The sequence below is a fragment of the Crocuta crocuta genome, unplaced genomic scaffold (genome assembly GCF_008692635.1).
Source record: "Crocuta crocuta isolate KB4526 unplaced genomic scaffold, BGI_CrCroc_1.0 scaffold31, whole genome shotgun sequence".
Lineage (NCBI taxonomy): Eukaryota > Metazoa > Chordata > Mammalia > Carnivora > Hyaenidae > Crocuta > Crocuta crocuta.
In genome coordinates, this window is record NW_027528362.1 from 11,646,746 (window position 1) to 11,666,739 (window position 19,994).

Below are 19,994 nucleotides of genomic sequence, written 5' to 3' on the forward strand. Positions count from 1 at the left end.
GTTAGTTGCCTATTGCTTCTCTGTCTTGCACACTGTCGTTACTATTACAGACATATTTCCTCTGCGTATCTGCATCCCTTCGAGGTCCACCTCCTGTAGACAGGGCAGTTTGTGTGATGTTTCAAGAATCCGCAAGATCATGAAGCCTTGTAGACCAAATGCTGATGAGAGTGAGTGCATTTATGGAGTCGGTAATGCTTTATTCCGTTAGGCATTGCAACACACGTCTAGATTTCTGATCAAGCCAGTTGTTGATGAAAACAGTCACCAGAATTTTAGTATTTAAAAGTAAATAAATAATTAGATAAGTAGTAAGTAAATAAATAAATAATAAAGGCTGCGTTATTCAGGCTCAGTTGGTTGAACAGCTGGCTTTTGATTTCAGCTCGGTTCATGATCCTAGAGTCGTGGGATTGAGCCCCAGGTTGGGTTTTGTACCGAACGTAGAGCCTGCTTGAGATTCTCTCTCTTTCCCTTCTCCCGCCTTCTCTCTTTCCCTCTGCCCTTCCCCCCTGCTCTTGTGCTCGCTCTCGCTCTCTCAAAGGTATGTAGGCATTCACTCCCCAAGCCAAGAGCACACTGTATGCACTGTATGTTAGCTCACCTGACAATATATCATTTTTAAAACCTAATAAAATAAAATAAAATGATAAAAAATAAATAAGTTTACGAGAAACCCAAAGTAGACCTTTTAAAATACCAGTTTTCTTTCTCAGAATTAATAGTTTCTCATTGCTATAACATACATTAGTATTGTTTGCAATACGATAGCGTGTTACCGTAGCATAGTTTTGTCTGAGCACATCTGTCCCCCATGCTGACTTGTGTGAGGCCTTTGGACAAATGCTGTGTCTTGTTCATCTTTGAACCCTCAGTAATCACAGTTCTAGGCAGACGTAGAAACTCAATATTTTATTTATTTGACAGAAACCTTACTATTTGGGCAGGTTGTAATAACAAAAACGTGACCTGCTGTCTCTCAGCGGCACAAAGTTTGTCAAAATCTGTCTTTAGAAGCTTATCTGATTCACGCAAGCAGTGCGGACCTCATGTGTCATGGTCACTTCTGTTAGAACAACTTTTGTACTTTATATTTTTTGTTTACAATCATCCCCATTAATGAGTAATGAGAGGGTGGGACCCTGCTTCATTCAGGACTGAGGCTCGTGTGGAGAAGCATGGCTCGTCAGATACAGTGAATGAATTGATCCATGAATGGAACATGGCCTATCGCTGTGAGGATAAAAATGACCACCCAGTGGGGGCCCTGGTGGCTCAGTCGGTGGAGCATCCAACTCGTGGTTTTGGCTCAGGTCATGATCTCACAGTTCATGGGATCAATCCCCGTGTCAGTCTCTGCGCTGACAGTGCGGAGCCTGCTTGGGCTTCTCTCTCTCTCTGCCTCCCACCATCTCTCAAAATAAACATTTTTAATTGTTTTTAAAAAGAATATTAATCCAATGAAAGAAGTGAATATTCTGTCCCCAAAGAGGAAAAATATGAAAACATTTTTATGAGTACCCATTGTTCAGACATAAGCACCCCACACTGGGAAAACCAAATGATGGTTGTTAATAGGTTTCCTTCCAGAATCTTCTTTACCGACAAGAATACTGTTTACCAGGATCACCTCATAATACGGAGTGGGGGCTGAAATGCAAAATAACTTCCTAACATATTAAACCCTCCAGCAATGTCCTGATCTCGATCCTTATGTAGATGTAGTATAGTTGTTTAAATGTCCTATCATCAGCATTTTCAATATCCTGCATTATCGGACATCTTAAAACGGATCTTGTTTTCTCTTTGGCTAAAATGGGTGACGGACTCCATTTAGTAGATATTTTCAGTTTCAACGGGAGGAGATTTCATACGTGAAAATGTAAGTTAGAGGAGATTGAAAAGGGCATCTGGAGTATCTGGTGTTCGCAGATCAGCTGCGGACGGTTCTGAGCCCGGGTCATGAACACAAAGCATGGCCAAGGATGTGACATAATACCAGCCCCTCTTCTTTCTCCTCTGCCCGTCCCTGACCTGGATTTTTCCTCGCTCATCCCCGACCACACAGAGAGCTCCCACGTGCGTCAGTGCTCCTGGTAAAAGCATCATTCCCCACGAGGAGACACAGACAGAGGGGGCGAAGGGCCAGTCCCCACCCTATATTCTTAAATAAAACTTCCCTGAGACTATCGTCTGTTTGAGCCGGGAAGGAAAAGGACACTACACGAGCCATCAATCCTATCTTTTTAAGGATGGTCTGTGGTTGTTAACTTTACCAGTGTACGTGTGTGATTTAGTTCTAAACTTCAGATTCCCTAACAAATCAGATGCGCCTCCTGACTTTAACCTTTCTAATTTTAGGAGCTTTTATTTTCATCAAAGCTGAGATTCAGGGTTAACTCTTTGACGGGTGTGATACCTTAAATATAAACACCACGGTTATTAGAAACAGCAGATTGGGCTAAACAAAGCTACCAGAGGGATTTCTGTAAAGTTGAGAGAACCCACAACACCCCCCAAAAATCCATTTAGATTTCTTTGTTTTTTTGACCGTGAAGATCCTTCTGAGCTTCACTGTACTAATTCTTGTAATTTTCTTTTATAAAGACTTCTGATGAGTGGAACTGGCTTAGAGATGCTATGAAGTTATTTCTGTACAGAATAACGTTGTGATAACAGTTGGATTAGTAACAGCATGACCTGATTCTGCTAGGTCGGAATATCGTCTGACCACCTCAGGCTCTGAAGGAAAATGAAGGCAGAGTGCTAATTATTCCTCAGGATTGACAAACATTTTAAGCCCAGAATAGCCATGTCTGTTGGTCTTGAAGGCTCCACAACTCACCTTAAACGGGTCTTTTATTGATTACCTTTCTAGCGAAGTGATTACTTTTTAATATTCGTGTGTGACTTACCTGAATTTCTCATATGCACATCTGACAGTTAGAGATCACATCTGGTGTGAAAGTACATCATTTAGATAGTTAATAAATTTTCAGATTATTTTGCCTTTCAGTTAATTTTTAAACATCTAGCTATAATGACTTCAGGGCAACTTGCTTGAGTCTTTTCTGCAAATGTTCTTTCATGTATTACGATTTTTCTTTTTTTTTTTTTTTTTTTAGAGAGACAGAGTGTGTGCGAGTAGGGGAGAGGGGCAGAGGGGGAGAGAGACCTCGGTGCGGAGGCCAACATGGGGCTCGATCCCATGGCCCTGGGGTCAAAACCTGAGCCGCCATCAAGAGTCAGATGCTTAACTGACTGAGCCACCCACATGCCCCTATGTAGAAGGATTTTGACCTAAAAGCACAATACAACAGGAGTTTTATTTCGTGAAAAGTGTTTTCTTGTAAATAGCTTAACTTCGGCACCAAAGTGTGAACACTGTATTATTTCAAAGTTCAGAACAAAACCAAGAAGAAGTAGAGCTTACTTTGAGTACTAACCTCCTTCTGTCATTTCTCTTTTCGATTACCTTGGCTCTGTTTTTAAATATTCTATATTGTAATATCATCTGTGGATGATATTTTTGTATAATTTTATTGAACATATGTAGCATATTTATAATGATAATATGTGGACAATAAGTCCACAGCCATTCCTTACTGGAAATTATTTAAAAATAAGAGCAAGGGGCGCCTGGGAGGCTCAGTCGGTTAAGCCCCCAATGTTTGATTTTGGCTCAGGTCATGGTCTCACGTTTCATGAGATCGAGCCCTACATCAGGCTCTGTACTGACAGCACAGAGCCTGCTGGAATTCTCTCTTCCCCTTTCTCTCTGACCTCTCCCCCACCCCATCTCAAAAAATAAATATATAAACTTAAAAAATGGGAGCAAAAAGGGGGACAGTAGATAGAAGTTCTCGGAGTAGAGCCCGCATATTCCATCCTTAGGATTGGTTATGGGCAATGAGTGTTTTTGTCTGTGCTAACAGAATCATTTTTATTCAGGTTTTAAATGAGAACTGATATTTAGCTGTGGCTCCTGGGTGACTCAGTCAGTTAAGCATCCGACTTCAGCTCAGGTCATGATCTTATGGTTGATGAGTTTGAGCCCCATGTTGGGCTCTCTGATGTCTCAAGGAGCCCACTTCAGATCCTCTGTCCCTATCTCTTCCTCTCCCTCTCCCTCTCTCTCTCTCTCTCTCTGTTCCCCCTACTCTCTGTCTCAAAAATAAAATGAACATTACAAATATATTATTTAAAAAGTAGCTGGTATTTAGCAAAAATGAGAAATAAAGTATTTAGTTTACTCTATGAAGCTGTGCAGAATCTAGTTTTGAGAGAGGGACGAAGAGGGAGAGGACACACAAGGGCAGGGCGGAAAGAGAAGGAGAGAGAGAATCTCAAACAGGCCCTGTGCTAGCTCAGAGCCGGGTGCGGGGCTCAGACTCACGAACCGCGAGTTCACGGCCTGAGCCGAAACCGAGAGCCGGATGCTCAACCGACCGAGCCCCCCAGGTGCCCCAGGGACAGCCTACAATTTAATATGCTCTTGTGCTTGAGGAGGTTTTCATAAATTTACCTTTAAAATCTTTTTAAAATTACATAGTTCGTTTTTATTTCAGTCGTCTTAACGTCTCTATAAAAAATCCCCGTTGGTTAAAACGGAGGGGCTGCTGTTCCTTATTCACATGACAAACATTTTAGCACAATTTTGGGCGCTATCACAAAGCCAGGCCTTCAGGTTTTGTATGGGGGATGCGTGTCTTTGCACATGCGTGTGGCCTGCAGTTTTCTTGCTGAAGGTTAAGGTTGCTGTTTGTCTGCGTATCTTATCAGGAAAGGCCATTAAACTAGCTAAGTGAACTATTTCTGCTTCTTTTGAAAGCTCGCTGATGATTTCCTCACCCCATTTCCATATTGTCGCACTTCTCCCCTAGTACTTCTAATGGCACTTGGCACGTTTCTACCCCTGGTGACTGACCGCACGCTTGCCCCTATCCTAACCTTGCTTCACTAAAACGTTTTGCGAATTAATTCTTCACTGTATGTAGCATTTCTAGGGTTTGGTTTGCTTTCGCAAAAGCATGACTGATTTTTATGGCATTCATTTTTCATTTACTTTTACCAATCTTTGGCCAAAGGAGAAGGGCAGACAGCTCACGTCCACTGTTTATATATCAGCCAGCCACCTATAGCACCTTCCACGCATATCGAGAAGCTACCACGTAGAAATGGAACTGAGCAGGTGTATACGGAAGTTTGGAGACACGTGTGGACGCTTCCAGGTGTTTAGGAAACCTACTATTTAATGAGTAATGGCTTAGGTTTTATGAAAATTCATGATAAATTTTAAGACATCGTCTCTAAAAAGAATAACATTGATGACATTTAATTTCTATATATTAAATAAGAACTAGTAAATATTTAAATATATGAATAAATAAAGTGGCGAAAGGAGAGTGTGTGAGGATTTTCTAGAGAAAACCAAGAGGAGAAATATAGATACATGTATATGCATATACATACATATGCATAGATACACACACATATACACATACATGCATGCACACACACATACCACGCATGTATGCACACATAGACATACATGTTCACTCACACATAGACATGTACATGTATCGACACGTGCAGGTACATATACATGCATAGACATGTGCATATGCATACATATCCATGAATATTTACATACACACACGGCTGTATGTCGAGTACGCACATACATATGCATACATATATGTACATATATGTGCGTGTGCATATACATACGCATGCACCCATATGTATATGCATGTACATGCACATACACGTGCATATACATATACATGAATATCCATGCAAACACATGCATATGCATGTACATGTGCATATACACACATATAACGCATATACATATGTAAGTTCATGTGCATACACATATAACACATATGCATATGCATGTTCATGTGCATATACACACATAACACATATACATATGCATGTTCATGTGCATATACATACATATAACACATGTGCATATACATACACACATATAACACATATACATATGCATGTTCATGTGCATATACATAAACATATATACATGCACATACACCTATATATATAAATATATACATACATATGCATGTACATATACATACAAACAACACATGTACATATGCATGTTCATGTGCATATACATACACACATATAACACACATGTGCACACACACATGAATACCTATGCGTGCACATGCTTATACATGCACATGTTCATACACACATACAACACATATGCATGTTCGTGTGCATATACATACACATATATAACACATATGCACACGTTTGTGCATACACACACATATACGTGCACATACATATACATAACTATATATGCACATGTATGTTCATGTGCATGTACACACATACATATGCATACACACATATATAACACATATGCATGTACTTGTGCATATACATACGCACATATACATGTACATACATATACATAAATACATGCATATGCATGTACATGTGCACACACATACACACATAACACGTGTGCATATTCATGTGCTTGTGTATATACATACACATATAACACACACGTGCATATACACACATGTGACACATATACATATGCATGTTCATGTGCATACACATATACGTACATGTACATAAATATGTACATATATATGCATATACTTGTGCACATGCATATACATATACATACAGCTACATGTACATGTGCATTTACAGAACTGACTCCCACAGTGCTGGAGACTGAGAAGTCCCGAGCTCGGCATCCACCAGCCGGAGACCCAGGAGAGCTGGTTCTGGTGTGCTGCCGGGTCCGGCTGGTCAGGAAGAGAATCCTGGTGAGAAAGCACCAAAGAGCAGGGCTCAGTGTGAAGTCACGGGGTGGCCAGCCGCAGTGGGGAGGGCGATGACACGTAGAGTACCACCAAATAAGGATAGTTTGATGGGGAAGAGCCGTGCTGGGGGGAGCCTGGGAAACCTGCAGGAGACCTTCCTGTGTGGGCGACATGTTCCTGAGCCGGACACTGTTCCTGAGCCGGACGGTGCAGGTTGGGAAGGTGAATCAGATGGAGGCTTGTGCACAGCTACCTGTCAAGGCTGGTGTCACTCTGTCCTGGGGATACACGTCCAGGCAGTTCTGGGAGAGTCTAAAGCACTCTTTGACGGAAACACACAGTTTCGGGGAGTTCGTACAGAGGACAACCAAACCTATAAGACTTCCCAGAGAAAGTGGGCTGCCAAGAACAATGGAATTCATCCAGAATGTTCCGTGGGGAGTGAGTATGTGTGGGTTATGTTCCCAGTGGAGAAAGTAGGATAAGTGAGGGCCCAGAGGCTGACTAAACTGAAGCTGGTCTTAGGGACCAAGGGAAGTTCCATGTAGCAAGAGCTCAGGGGACGTGAAGAGGCTAGAGGAACGGATGGCATCCGGTGGGGTGGGCCCTTGGGAGTCCCTTTAGGAAATTTGTGTTTTTGTTTGTTTGTTTGTTTGTTTGTTTTTTTAATATTTTTATTCTAGGAGAAAGAGAGAGAGAGACAGCATGAGCAGGGGAGGGTCAGAGAGAGAGGGAGTCACAGACTGAAACAGGCTCCAGGCTCTGAGCTGGCAGTCAGCACAGAGTCCGACGCGGGGCTCGAACCCACGAACCGCAAGATCATGACCTAAGTGAAAGTCGGACGCTTAACCGACTAAGCCACCCAGGCGCCCCAGGAAATTTGTGTTTTAAGAGCATTGGGAAGGGTGACTCCTGGGTGGCCCAGTTAGTTGAGTGTCAGCTCAGGTCATGATCTCGTAGTTTGTGGGTTCAAGCCCTGCATCGGGCTCTGTGCTGACAGCTCAGAGCCTGGAGTCTGATTCTGATTCTGTGTCTCCCTCTCTCTCTGCCTCTCCCCCACTGACACTTGCGTCTCTCTCTTTCTCTAAAAAATGAACAGATGTTAAAGCAATTTTAAAACAAACATTGTTTTTTAAAAATGAAAAGTACAGTAAAACCCTGGTTTACAAGCATAATTCATTCTGGAAACATGAATTATAGTTTGTAATCCAAAGCACTTGTGTATCAAAGTGAATTTCCCCATAATAATTATGGAAACTCAGATGATTCGTTTCACAACCCAAAAATATTCATATAAAAGTGATTACAATACTGTTATATAATACAAAATCATAAAGGAATACAAAATATAAAGAAAAATAAACAAATTAACCCGCACTTCCCTTTGAAAGCTTTCGTGGCTGGTGTGAGGGAGACAAGAGAGAGAAGGGCTATTGTGTAGGACGACTTACACTATTACTAATGGAATCACTGCAATCTGTTGGTTCAATGGAATCTTTCTTTTTGTGCAACTTTAATAAGGAACATATCCAATGACCTAGAAGGAAGCAAAGCATTCCTAAGCTTACTCTTGTATGGAAAGCAAAGGACTGTCCGTAGGTGCTTTGAAGTGACAAAAATACACCAGTGCCATTGTGGGCATCTTCCAACGTCCTGAAAAGTCATGGATTTCTGCCAAACCTCAGCCTGAGACCAAGCATCTGAGCATGGGAGATGATCACTCAAGTCCTGCGGTGAGAGAGAGACAGAGAGAGACAGAGAGAGACAGAGACACAGAAAGAGAGAGAGAAGGAGAGAGGGAGGGAGGGAGGGAGAGAAGAACCGTTGGCTCAGTTGTGATCATGTGACACTCTGCGTCACCTGCTATTCAGATTGCAAGACATCACTCGCTTACCAAGTTAACATGCATTAGAGATGTTTGCGCGTCTTGCGGACTCTCGTAGGACAGGTGGCTTGAAATCCGAGGTTCTGCGTAGTTCATGTGAGAGGAAAGCGGAGCTCCCTGTCGGATCTACGGAGTTTGAAGAGGTTGCTTGATGTGTTTGTGAGCTACAGCCAGCAGCACGCTTTCACAGAGTTAGCACTGAGGGAACACGCGTGCTGCTCACGCTCAGCGGTCTCCGTTGGGACATGGCCACGTGTCTGCATATTCACACGTTCTGTCATATTCACGTGTGAGCGGAATCTCACTGTGGTGCCTACCTCGGTCAGTATTTAAAACCCAGGGTTATGGTGCAGTGGGACCCTCACCACAGCGTGATGGGCGTGAACTTGCACAGTGCTTTTTCCTAACCATGTTCCCTGAGGAGCATCTCGGCACCTGTTCAGCCTTGCGGGAAGCACAGAGATCTCTGTGCGACTGGAGCTGGCCTCGGGGGACTTCACCGGAACCACAGAGAGCCCCTCCTCCACCCCCACAGATGCAGCCCCTCTGGGCTTTGGTGAAGGCCAGACCAAGCCCACGTTCTGAGCAGCAACTTCTGTCTCTCCCCATCTCATCTTTTTTTTTTTTTTTTTGCTAAGTTTATTTTTGAGAGAGAGAGCAGAGGAGGGGCAGGGAGAGAGGGACACATAGAATCCGAAGCCACCTCCAGGCTCTGAGCTGTAGGCACAGAGCCCCACGTAGGGCTCTATCTCACCAACCACAAGATCATGACCTGAGCCAAAGTCAGACGCTTAACCAACTGAGCCGCCCAGGTGCCCCCCCACCTCACCCATTTTAATCTTGATGAATCTCTGTGAGTGCCTCTGGGCAAAGGAAAGAAGCCCCTTCCTCTGGCAGAAGGGGCCCGTGATGGACACTAGGCTGGGGACTGGCTGCAGACTGGGGGGCGGGGCCCCCTAGGCATTGCCCTGAGTCTTTGCGCAAGAGGCGGGGCCCCTCCTCTGTAGGGTCTCCAGCCCCAGGTCTTCGAATTAGACGCTTTCAAGAAACAAGTGAGATGGCCCGTGAGCATTCACTGTTTGAAAGATGGTAGGAGTTTAGAATTTGTTTCACCAGATGTTTTGAAGAAATACTCTGACTGATTAGAAAAATATGGACAAACTATTCTGGGAATGTCACAAGACCCAAAGTCTTTCTGAATGCATAATTTATTTAATGGATTCTGTTTTTTTCCTGAAGACCACTGGCCAAGGTTTCCTCTTTCCAAACAAAATAGTTTGAGGCTAATATATTAATATTTTCATTGCTGGAGATTTATGTATCTGAACCTGTGGTTAATAAAAACTTTATTCATCCCCCGTTGAAGGGGGGAGGGGATTTAAAATTCGTTAATACGTTCCAGATAGTTTCGAAACAATAAAGAAAAGAATTTCCTTTTTAGGAGCAAGGTGGGGGTGGGTGGTCAAGAAGGTGCTGTTTACCACCTTCATTAGAAAATTAGTAAATAAGGGGCACCTGGGTGGCTCAGTCAGTTGAGCATCCAACTTCGGCTCAGGTCATGATCTCAGGAGTGGTGAATTTGAGCCCCACATCGGGCTCTGTGCGGACAAGTCGGAGCCTGGAGCCTGCTTCGGATTCTGTGTCTCCCTCTCTTCCTGCCCCTCCCCTGTTCAGGCTCACGCTCTCTCTCTCTCTCTCTCTCTCGATAAATAAATGCACATTTTAAAAAATTGAAAAAAGAAAAAAAAAATAGTAAGCAGTGCTGTCTGTGCGGATGGCAACTATTTGCTTTTGCCTTATCTGGTTTCTGTTTACGTATTAAACACCCCCAAGTGAAAACCAGCTTTGCCCACAATGGAGGAGACATTGTTCTTTTGTATTTAAGGGGCAGATAAACCCTGAGCAGAATGTCATGTTTGTAGTCTGGGAGCTTCTTACTTGGTGAATGGGTCATGCACGTGGCATTGAGTACTAATATTTTTTATTTGTATTCGGTTCTTCACTCCCAGTGTATCCTGCGGACACACACAGCCACAGAGTTGTTTTATGTCTGGTGAATGGCAGAGCCTGGCGAGCACAGGCAGGGCGGATGCGTTTTGTTTGTTGGTTAGTCTGCTAATTTTATGTTGAGATATAACTGACGTATAACATCGTGTAAGTTCAAGGTGTGCAAAGTGTTGGTTTGATACATATATATATCATTTATACATTATATATATTATATATTATATATACATAATACCTGTGTCCTATCATCTAATTATCATTTCGTTTTTGTGGTGCAAACAATTAGCATCTAGTCTCTTAGCAACTGTGACGTTTTTAGTTACGTTGCCTGTAATCACTATGCCCCGTATCGCATCTCCAGAATGTCTTCACTTACGAGTCGCACGGCTCTTTTAATGTGCCTGGCACCACTGGGAGACGGAAGGTACTGGGACCCAGCGGGGGGGGGCCACAGGCCCTTGAAATTCCACGGTGGGGTTGTTGGCAAACAGTCACTGTTTGTATTTGATATTCAGATCATATCACCGCCACCTTGAATTCGCAGTCTTCGTGCCCGAGTGATGCCATCGACAGTTTTCTATAAATCTAAAGACGGACTGATGGGGGTGGGGGGAGAGGAAGGGGAGTGATGGGCATGGAGGAGGGCACTTGTGGGGATGAGCACTGGGTGTTATATGGAAACCAACTTGACAATAAACTATCAAAAAAAAAAGACTTAAAAAAATTAAGACGAAACTACTGTGTGACTGAGCTCTTGCACTCCTTGGCATTTAGCCTAGAAAAACAAAGACTTACATTTACCACAAAAACCTGCATGTGAATGTTCATAGCAGCTTTTACTCGTAATAGTTCCAAACTAGAAACATCCTGAAGTTTCCTCACATGACCAACTGGTCTGACAGTCTGTGGTACATTCATAATGTGGACGACGACTCAACAACAACATGAAGCAAATTACTGATGTACGCAACAAACTGGATGGAACCCTACAGAATTATGCTCCTATTTTTTTTTTCAAAATTCATGGCTTTATAGAGGGTTTTTTTTCCTGGTTACACATAACAGTCATTGATTCTTGGAAGACTAGAGAACGTGAAACACAAAAGAAAGAAAGAGAAAATATATCTGTCATCTATACCTCTGTCTTTCCACTTTGTTTTCCTGAGGCTGTTTAACTCATGGAGAGACGGAAAAAAGTACCACAGCTTCACGATTTCCAGTTATCCAAGGGAGAGTAACATGGTGCATCAACCATGGAAGGTGTGGAGCACACAGTGGTGTTGGTGTCTGGATGTTGAGCTTTGCCAAGACAAGAGTGGGGTTCGGTTGATTCTCTGTCCTGACCTGCATTTAAATTCCTGCCTACTAGAAACATTATTAAGTAACACATTTCACACCAGTTAGGACTTTTGTGTGATTCATCAGTGAGGAACCTAGAAAGTTACTTTTCTTAGAATTTGCCTTGAGAAGGATTGGCCATGCTTAACTAGCTTTTAAATTCGGGAAGAAGAGGGGAGCCTGGGTGGCTCAGTTGGTTAAGCGTCCAGCTTTTGATTTTGTCTCAGGTCCTGAGCTCACGGTTTGTGGAATTGAGCCCCGACTTGGGCTCTGGACTGATAGCTCAGAGCCTGCTTGGGATTCTCTTTCTCCCTCTTTCTCTGTCCCTTCTCTTGCTGGGGTGTGCTCGCTCACTTGATCTCTCTCTCTCTCTCTCTCTCTCTCAAAATAAGTATTTAAAAGAAATTTGGAGGGAAGAAATGAACAGGAACAATGGTAAAGTCAAGGTCTGCTGAGAAGCGGTATTTAACAAGTCTCCTTGTGGTTACCAATTCACCTAACACGTGTGATCAAGGATCTTCAGTTATTTAAAACTATGACTTTATGTGCTTGATAACAGTGTTATCAAAATTTCTACAAAATAGAACCACCTGATTTCCACAGTGGTTTTGTCCTTTATTTGTTAAAGAAACCTAAGAGCATTTAGTAAAGCTTGACTTTTCTCAGAGGAAGAACAGCACGCACTTCAGCGCTTCAGCGCTTCAGCGCGTCTTCAGAAAAACATGGTGCCCTGTAGCTGCTCCTTGGTAAAAAATTTCTTCTATTTCCAGAAATCAGGATGGATACAAATTTCCCATCATAAAACTTAATTTTCTACTGTTGGACATGACTGACCTACTAAATGAGCTTATCCCTACCTGTTTCAGGTAACAATGGAGTTATCTACTAAATAGTCCACATTTAAACACATGGGAAAACATAAGGGTAAACTTTTCCTGTTTCCATTCATCTTCCTCGTTTACTGTTTCCTTTCACTTCTTTCCTCCACCACTGATCTGAGGAGCTAGCGTAGAGTGTTACTCAAGGTTTGTAACCTCTAACTTGGCCTCACTTAATTACTTGCTTCTTGATGAGACTATAAGTAGAACTGTCTGCAGTTCTCTTGAGAGCTAAATGTGTTCTTATGATGATAGTTTTTATATGTATAAATGATGTTTCGTGAGTTAAAGTTAAATATGGCTTAGGAGTGTGCACATGTGTGTCACACAGATGCATGCATGTGCACATGCGCATCATGCTTGGCGTGCAAGCACAAAGAGTTGAATCAGACACTTTGGTGGCATGAAGGCACACACCGAAGTCAGGTAGCTTCGAGCATCCAGCAGCCCTGAAGGTCACCTAGTGCAACGTGATTTCTCATCCTTGAATCTCTTCTTCAGCAAACCTGTTTCAATGGCTGTGTAGCCTCAGCTTACTACTAATGACAGGGAGCTCACTACCTGAAAATCAGTGCATGGCCATCCGGAAAGTTGCTTCATGAGGAAACATTTTCCTATGCTGTATTGACACCTACCTCTGTCTAGAGTCTTAAGGTATATTTGGATGTATGTAAAAACTATTATATAGCAAATTCTCAATGAAAAGTCATATTTATAATGATGATTGTGATGACAGTGTCTGTGGATTTACCATTAATGCAGCCTAAATTTACATATTGCCTTTGGGCAGATTGATATGTGAAACAACTAAATCTTGGGATTTTATTCACTCGTGCTACACCTTAGTGTGCAGTGAATTTGGGGGTAGGATGTATGTTTTTGTCTCTTTGATCTAAAGGGTTGAATTCTTTACCGTGCCTCACCATCCAGTGGTGGTTAATCATAACCACACTGAGCTCCACGCTAATGTCCAAGCGTGTCTGGGCATGTCACTGGGAGCCTTCCCACAGGGGCAGAGACCCCTATGCAGAGGCAGCTCCCACTCTGCGGATTTCCTGATGCTTCTCCGAGCTGTGAGACACTCACCTTTTGGTTCCCCAGGCGAGCACAGGGCTTTCCCTGCAGGAAGCTTGGACTTGAGCTTGGGAGGTCCTGGAGGCTCCAGGCCACTTACAGCTGGGAGGCATTCCAGAAGCTTCAGCTCCCTTAGACCTTACATGGGTGCAATGGTAGCTCCTCTCTTCAAAGTCAACTGGAAGATTAACCTAAGCAGTGCTTCTAAAACATCCAGTCGGGAACAATTCATTCCCACCACCTTTCCCGTTGAGTAGAATTAGCCAAACAGTGTTAATCCATCCAGTTTTAACATTATACAACCGACATGTTACTCTTCTGTGCCGTTATAGAAGTATCATCCAGAGCATATCCTTGATTTGCCAACCTTGTCAAAACAAACTGACAAAGATGCTTGGTTCGACAAATGACAATCTCTGATGCTCCTGACACTGGACTCTGAGATACCTGTATGTTGCCAAACCGTACTCATCTGCGTTAGGTGTGGGTTAGGAGATGACTGAAAAAGATGACTAGTAGTGCCTGTCTTAGTTCGAGTCATAAAAGAGATAAGATAAAATACACTGAGTTGTAAGATTTTAGCTTCGGCAGTTGTGGGACCATTAATTTTAGGTGAGAAGTTGGAAATAGATGAAACACTTGTGAATTCATCTAGAGGGGTCTTCAAGCACTGTCTTGAGATTACGGGAAAACATCAGTGGAGAACTACTTCCATAGGAGAGTCCATAACCCATAACCCACACTCATTGTCACCTGTTTCCAAGGCTTAAAAACATCTGGAAATAACCACGGTAACATTGCAGTTGTGGCTGTTGAGTTGGCATTCTTTTAATTTATCAGTAGAAAATAGTCAAGTGGTGAGAGCTATGATCTTTTCCTTTTATCTATTTGTTTTATGTGTAGAAGAATAGAAAAGCATATTTTATAGTTTAAAATATTCTGCATTGTTAATAACATTTGGTGAAAGTTTTCAAAATGTTCCTTTGAGTTAGTTATTTATTTGATTAAAAGCTTCACTGATGAAGAGCACAGTGACCAAAAGCAGCCCACATGTACGAGGTGCATTATTTCCAGGACATATTTGTATTCTACACATGCGTGACAAGCTGAGTGTAACAACCATACCACACACAGCATCTCAGGATTCTTATAAAATCACCATAAACTAAAGGTGGAGAATTCTTTAGTTTCAAATGTCGTCAGAGGGGCACCTGGGTGGCTCAGTCGGTTGAGCATCCCAACTCTTGATTTTGACTCAGGTCATGATCTCATGGTTTGTGGGTTTGAGCCCCTTGTCAGGCTCTATAATGACAGCAGATTCTCTCTCGCCCTCTCTCTCCATCCCTGCCCCCCTCATGCTTGAGCTCTCTCTCCAAATAAATAAATTTAAAACAAAATGAAGTTTATTTATTTGGAGAGAGAGACACAGAGAGAGCGTGTGTGTGCACAAGTGGGGGAAGGGCAGAGAGCGAAGGGTAGAGGGAATCCCAGGCAGGCTCCCTGCTGTCAGCGAGAAGCTCAGTCTCAGGAACTGCGAGATCATGACCTGAGCCGTAATCAAGAGTTGGATGCTCAACCACCTGAACCACCTGGGCACCCCCCATACCTTTGCATTTTAAGATACAGTTTTGCAGACAGCTAAGAACAATGCTTCTGGTGAAATCATCTTGGACATTATCGAATAGTGGGAGAAATTTTAAATTTGTCTAGAAGACATTGAGTTCTATTTTTCTTTCGGTCATGTTCATGCCCTCGAGTTTTCAAGCCACAGAGAAAAATACAACCCAAATTAAAGCATTGTTCCTCTATGAGGCAAACTGTCCTCTACAATCCGATTTTGATTGAGTGTCTCCAGGACCGTTGCATTCTTAACAGCCCAGTCTGCAGCTACTAGGATTAATTTCACCCGGTTTCCTCCGTCCAGAATGCAACAGAAGCGAAAATTCTGGTTCTTCTCACTGCTTCACGGAGCAGGTCACGGCCAGTGTAAACTCTCTGCCATCAGGACACATCACGCGGGGGATGGGGCAGCTTAAAGAAATATTTGAAATGGCCATAGGTAGGGCTTATTAATGGATTCCTTTTTAAGATTTTTAAAAGAAATGGTGGTATTTCCACACATTTGACTCTGCCGTGTCAACAGGAGCCCATTGTTCTTTGTAAGAGGTTCAGTGGTCTCTCTTGATGGAACAGTGGACTCGTAACCTCTGTGATGGTCAACGAGGAGGTGGGAAAGAAAAGAGGGCATCAGGGAGCTGGATGGAAAACTACGGTGGGAACTAGAAGAATCGACAGTTGTTGCAATTTCCTATCTTTAATTAAGCCTTTTTAGTCAGTAAAGCTTTGCACATTGTAGGCAAAATGGCTGACCAAACTAACCCAATTTCTCACTAATATTGATGACCTTGACCTTTACCTTTTGTTCTACCGTCCCAACCCCCATCCCAGCCATCCTACAGCAGACAGGGAGGAGACCCCTGGAGAAAGAGCGAGCACCACGTGAGCGGGGCTCCAGCCCCCCCCCCCCCCCCCCCCACCGCCGACNTGACGGCTCCCTGCTTGGCAGTCATGTCCTTTCTCCACAGCAAACATCTCCGATTCGTACAGCTTCCGCAAGCCAAGTTCATCTAGTCATCTAGACCCAACCTCTTCCTTTCCTCGAATCACTGAAGCCTCAGAGTGGTGGCCTCTCTGCTGCTCTGAGATGCCAGCAGTCTTTGGACTCATATTTATCACTTTAGCTGGCATGTCAAGAGGCTGGGCCGGTTCTATGGTGGGAGGCATACCGACTCCGTCAGTCTAGAGCCCAGTTTGGGGCTCGATCTCATGACCATGATATCATGACCTGAGCCAAAACCCAGAGTCGGATGCTCAACTGACTGAGCCACTCAGGCGCCCCTGTTCTAGCAACTTTCTGCGCTTCAGATCCCCTACACCTCCCTTTCTGTCAACCTTCTATCCTGGATCTTCTATGGGCTTCCAAGTCAGCATGGAAATATTCCAAAGGCTCTTCCAGTCCCCACCCCAGAGGCGAGACTGCCTCACTTGTATGCTTCTGAGCTAGGACTGAGAGACGAGAAGTCCTCGAAGCTGTACCATCAGCTGCATTCTGTGCCCCTCCTCCTCCCTCCCCGGATACCACCACACATTTCCTTGTGTCTGTGTCTCTTTTCTGTCCCTATCAATTTTTCTTGAAAATGTTATCTTTTTGTTTGGATGGCTCTGGCTTATTTTAATTTTCCTACCCCTTTCCTGAACATTCAGTTCTTTCTTCATCCCGAAAATGTTAGCATCTTCTTTGGAGTGAGCTCATCCAGTCACATGTGTTTGGTCATCTGCGTGTTGATGACTTCCAGATCTTATTTTCTAGTCTCTTCTGAATGTCAGGTCTTTCCAGCCGATTATTTTTTGGAATTCTACTGGAATTTCCACAAGGTGGTCGAAGTCAACATGACTAATGTAAAATATAAGACTTTCTCAAAAACATACCCTTCCTTCTGAGAGCACTCTGGTTGATTGGGCTGACTCTCTACCCTGTTTCCCGAGATGCAGTCTTGAAAAGAATCATTAATGCCTCTCTCTCCTTTCCTCTGTCTCCGGTCTGTCCCTTCACCCTTCAGGTTCTGCCTCCAGGACACCTCTCTCCCCTCCCCGTCACCTCTGCTGGTCTCCCTGGATCACCCGGCTTCCTTAGTCGCCTTGCCCTTTCCAGGGATCTTTCCCAGGGCTGTCAGAACACTCTTTTTCAAACACCAATCTAATCACACCATTTCTTCCTTTTAAGACCTTTAGGGCTGCCCATCATTTCTCAGACCCAATGGAAGGTCTTTTGCAAGAGACCCAAAACTCTGACTACTTCTCCAACCTCAATTTCTGCTTCTCTCACCCTAGGCTACCATTTTGCCAACATACCTGAGTTCCTGTGTACACCATGCACGGTCAACACCGTGTGCCTTTGTACATGTTGCTAAGTATTCCAGGGGCACCCTTAAGTCCCGAAGTTGGTTGGGAAATTCTTACTTCTTGGAAAGAAGCCTCTCTCCGTCTTGTAGGCTTTTCGTACCATCCACTCTGGGTTTGGTCCCTTTCCTGAACACTTGGAAACACCGTTGTTCATCTCCATCATTCTACTTCCATGCTGCGAATCGCATATTATATTCTCTCTTTCCTGAGCACAGTAATACATTGCCTTTCTTGTTGCCGAGTGTCTGGGGATGAGCCCTCTACCTTTATAGCCTCGACATCTGTATATTTGGGAAATGATTCCTATGTGTTTGTTGCATGAGAGCAATAAATCAACAAATTACTCAACCACTGCATCATTAAAGGATATTGACAAGAAGAAATAATACATTACTCTAAATTAAAAATCTTTCATAAAAGTATTCATTACAAAGCATATGATAGGAGCCACCCAATTTCTGTACGGAATGCATAAAACACCTGTGACCTTCTCCTTTCAGTAAGAAGGGTGCAGCTAAGGTGAGAACCAAGTAAAACAGTGTAAATAGGTTCTGGTACACCAAGAACTTTTTTTTCCTTCCTGAAACATCATGTGCTATTATGTATCAAAACCTTGTAAACACAGGGCACACAATGTCCAGGTGACTTCTATTATTCTGTAGAGCAAATATGGCGGAAGTGACTTTTAACCACTGAAGTTTGACCACAAGCCAAGCCATAAGGCTGTGTGCTTTTTTATCCTAACAGGTATTTGAACCAGCCCCGGCCAGAAGATGTATCAACAGCAGAGCATTCTCTGAACAGGGAGAAATTCGCTCTTTTGAAACAAGCCCTGAATGTAGTTGGCTTCAGTAACATGGTGAGTCCTATCATCAAATATTTCACTGAGAAAAACCAACCTTGTCCTAATTTACCCAAGGTTTTCTATCAAAAACATTTACCGAGTCCCTATTACATTCCGGGTATTGTCGCAAATCTTGTGATTCAGCAAAGACTAGACCTCAGTCTCTGCCTCCTAAAGTGTACATTCTTGTAGGGGAGATAGATGTAAACACAGGGTCCAGGGTCATAGGCGCTAGGAAGACAAATAGGAAGAGGAGGGGCATCTATTTTCAAGAAGGGGGTCAAGGAGACCTCTGGCCAGATGAACCCTGTGAGCAAAACAGGTCAACGAACTTTACATTGACCAACTCTAGAGGAAACAAAGGCAAAGAACTGTTTGCTACTAATAATCGCTTTGAAAAGTAACCTAATCCACTTGTTGAAGTTTTATCTCCGTGCAACATACAGCTTTTTCTTCTTCTTCTTCAAGAATTAACACCTGCAAGCATCGTGAAGCTCGCGACTACCATTTAAAAGGCTCTCCAGTAGAAATTTCTGTCATCGTAGAAATGTTCTGGATCTAGGCCTCACAGTGTAGGGTGGGGGCAGGTGTGGCTAGCAGGCATTTGAAACGTGGCTAGTGTGAATGAGGAAATGGATTTTTAATTTTTCTTGGTTGTAATTCATTTAAACTGAAGCAGCCTGTGTGGTCAGCGGTTACTGAATCGGACAGCACAGGTCTCCAGAACGAGAGCTATGGAATGAGCAAAGTCTGGAGCCCCTCAGAGTTCCCTCAGGTTCCTCTTCACAAATTACCTGTCCCTTCCTCGTTCAGTTTGGCATAGTTTTGAATTACAGGGAGTGCCTCACTAGCGATTGATGTAAGATTGCATGGGTAGCTTTGGAGTGCCTAACCCCAGATTTACTTATTCATTTAAATATGTTCTTTTTCTTAGAGCCGTCAGGTGATGGATTTGGGTCTTTGCTTTTTCCCCTAGTCCACATAGATACAGTCCTCGGGGCGGTGAGGTGTAGGAAGGGGTGGGGAGGGAAGGGCAGGGAGATGGGGACTCGCCCTAAGTGAAATAGCTCTGGGCACTTCACCCTTGCCCCATTCAGAGATGGGAATTCTAGAATAAATCATACAGTATCTTCTTCTCTCTGTAACTATCCAATCTGTATATGTCTGTCTTCCAGTAACTCTCATTTATT

The 19,994-nt window shown here is 43.4% G+C and overlaps 1 protein-coding gene across 1 annotated transcript in view; it reads left to right on the top strand.

Annotated features, from left to right (window-relative positions):
• The window catches only part of MYO16 (myosin XVI), a 461,549-nt gene that overhangs the window by 221,283 nt on the left and 220,272 nt on the right, over positions 1 to 19,994 (top strand). The window contains exon 16 of the mRNA XM_077754002.1: positions 18,708 to 18,819. Within this exon, the coding sequence (XP_077610128.1) occupies positions 18,708 to 18,819 (112 nt within the window). The remainder of the gene's footprint in view (positions 1 to 18,707; positions 18,820 to 19,994) is intronic.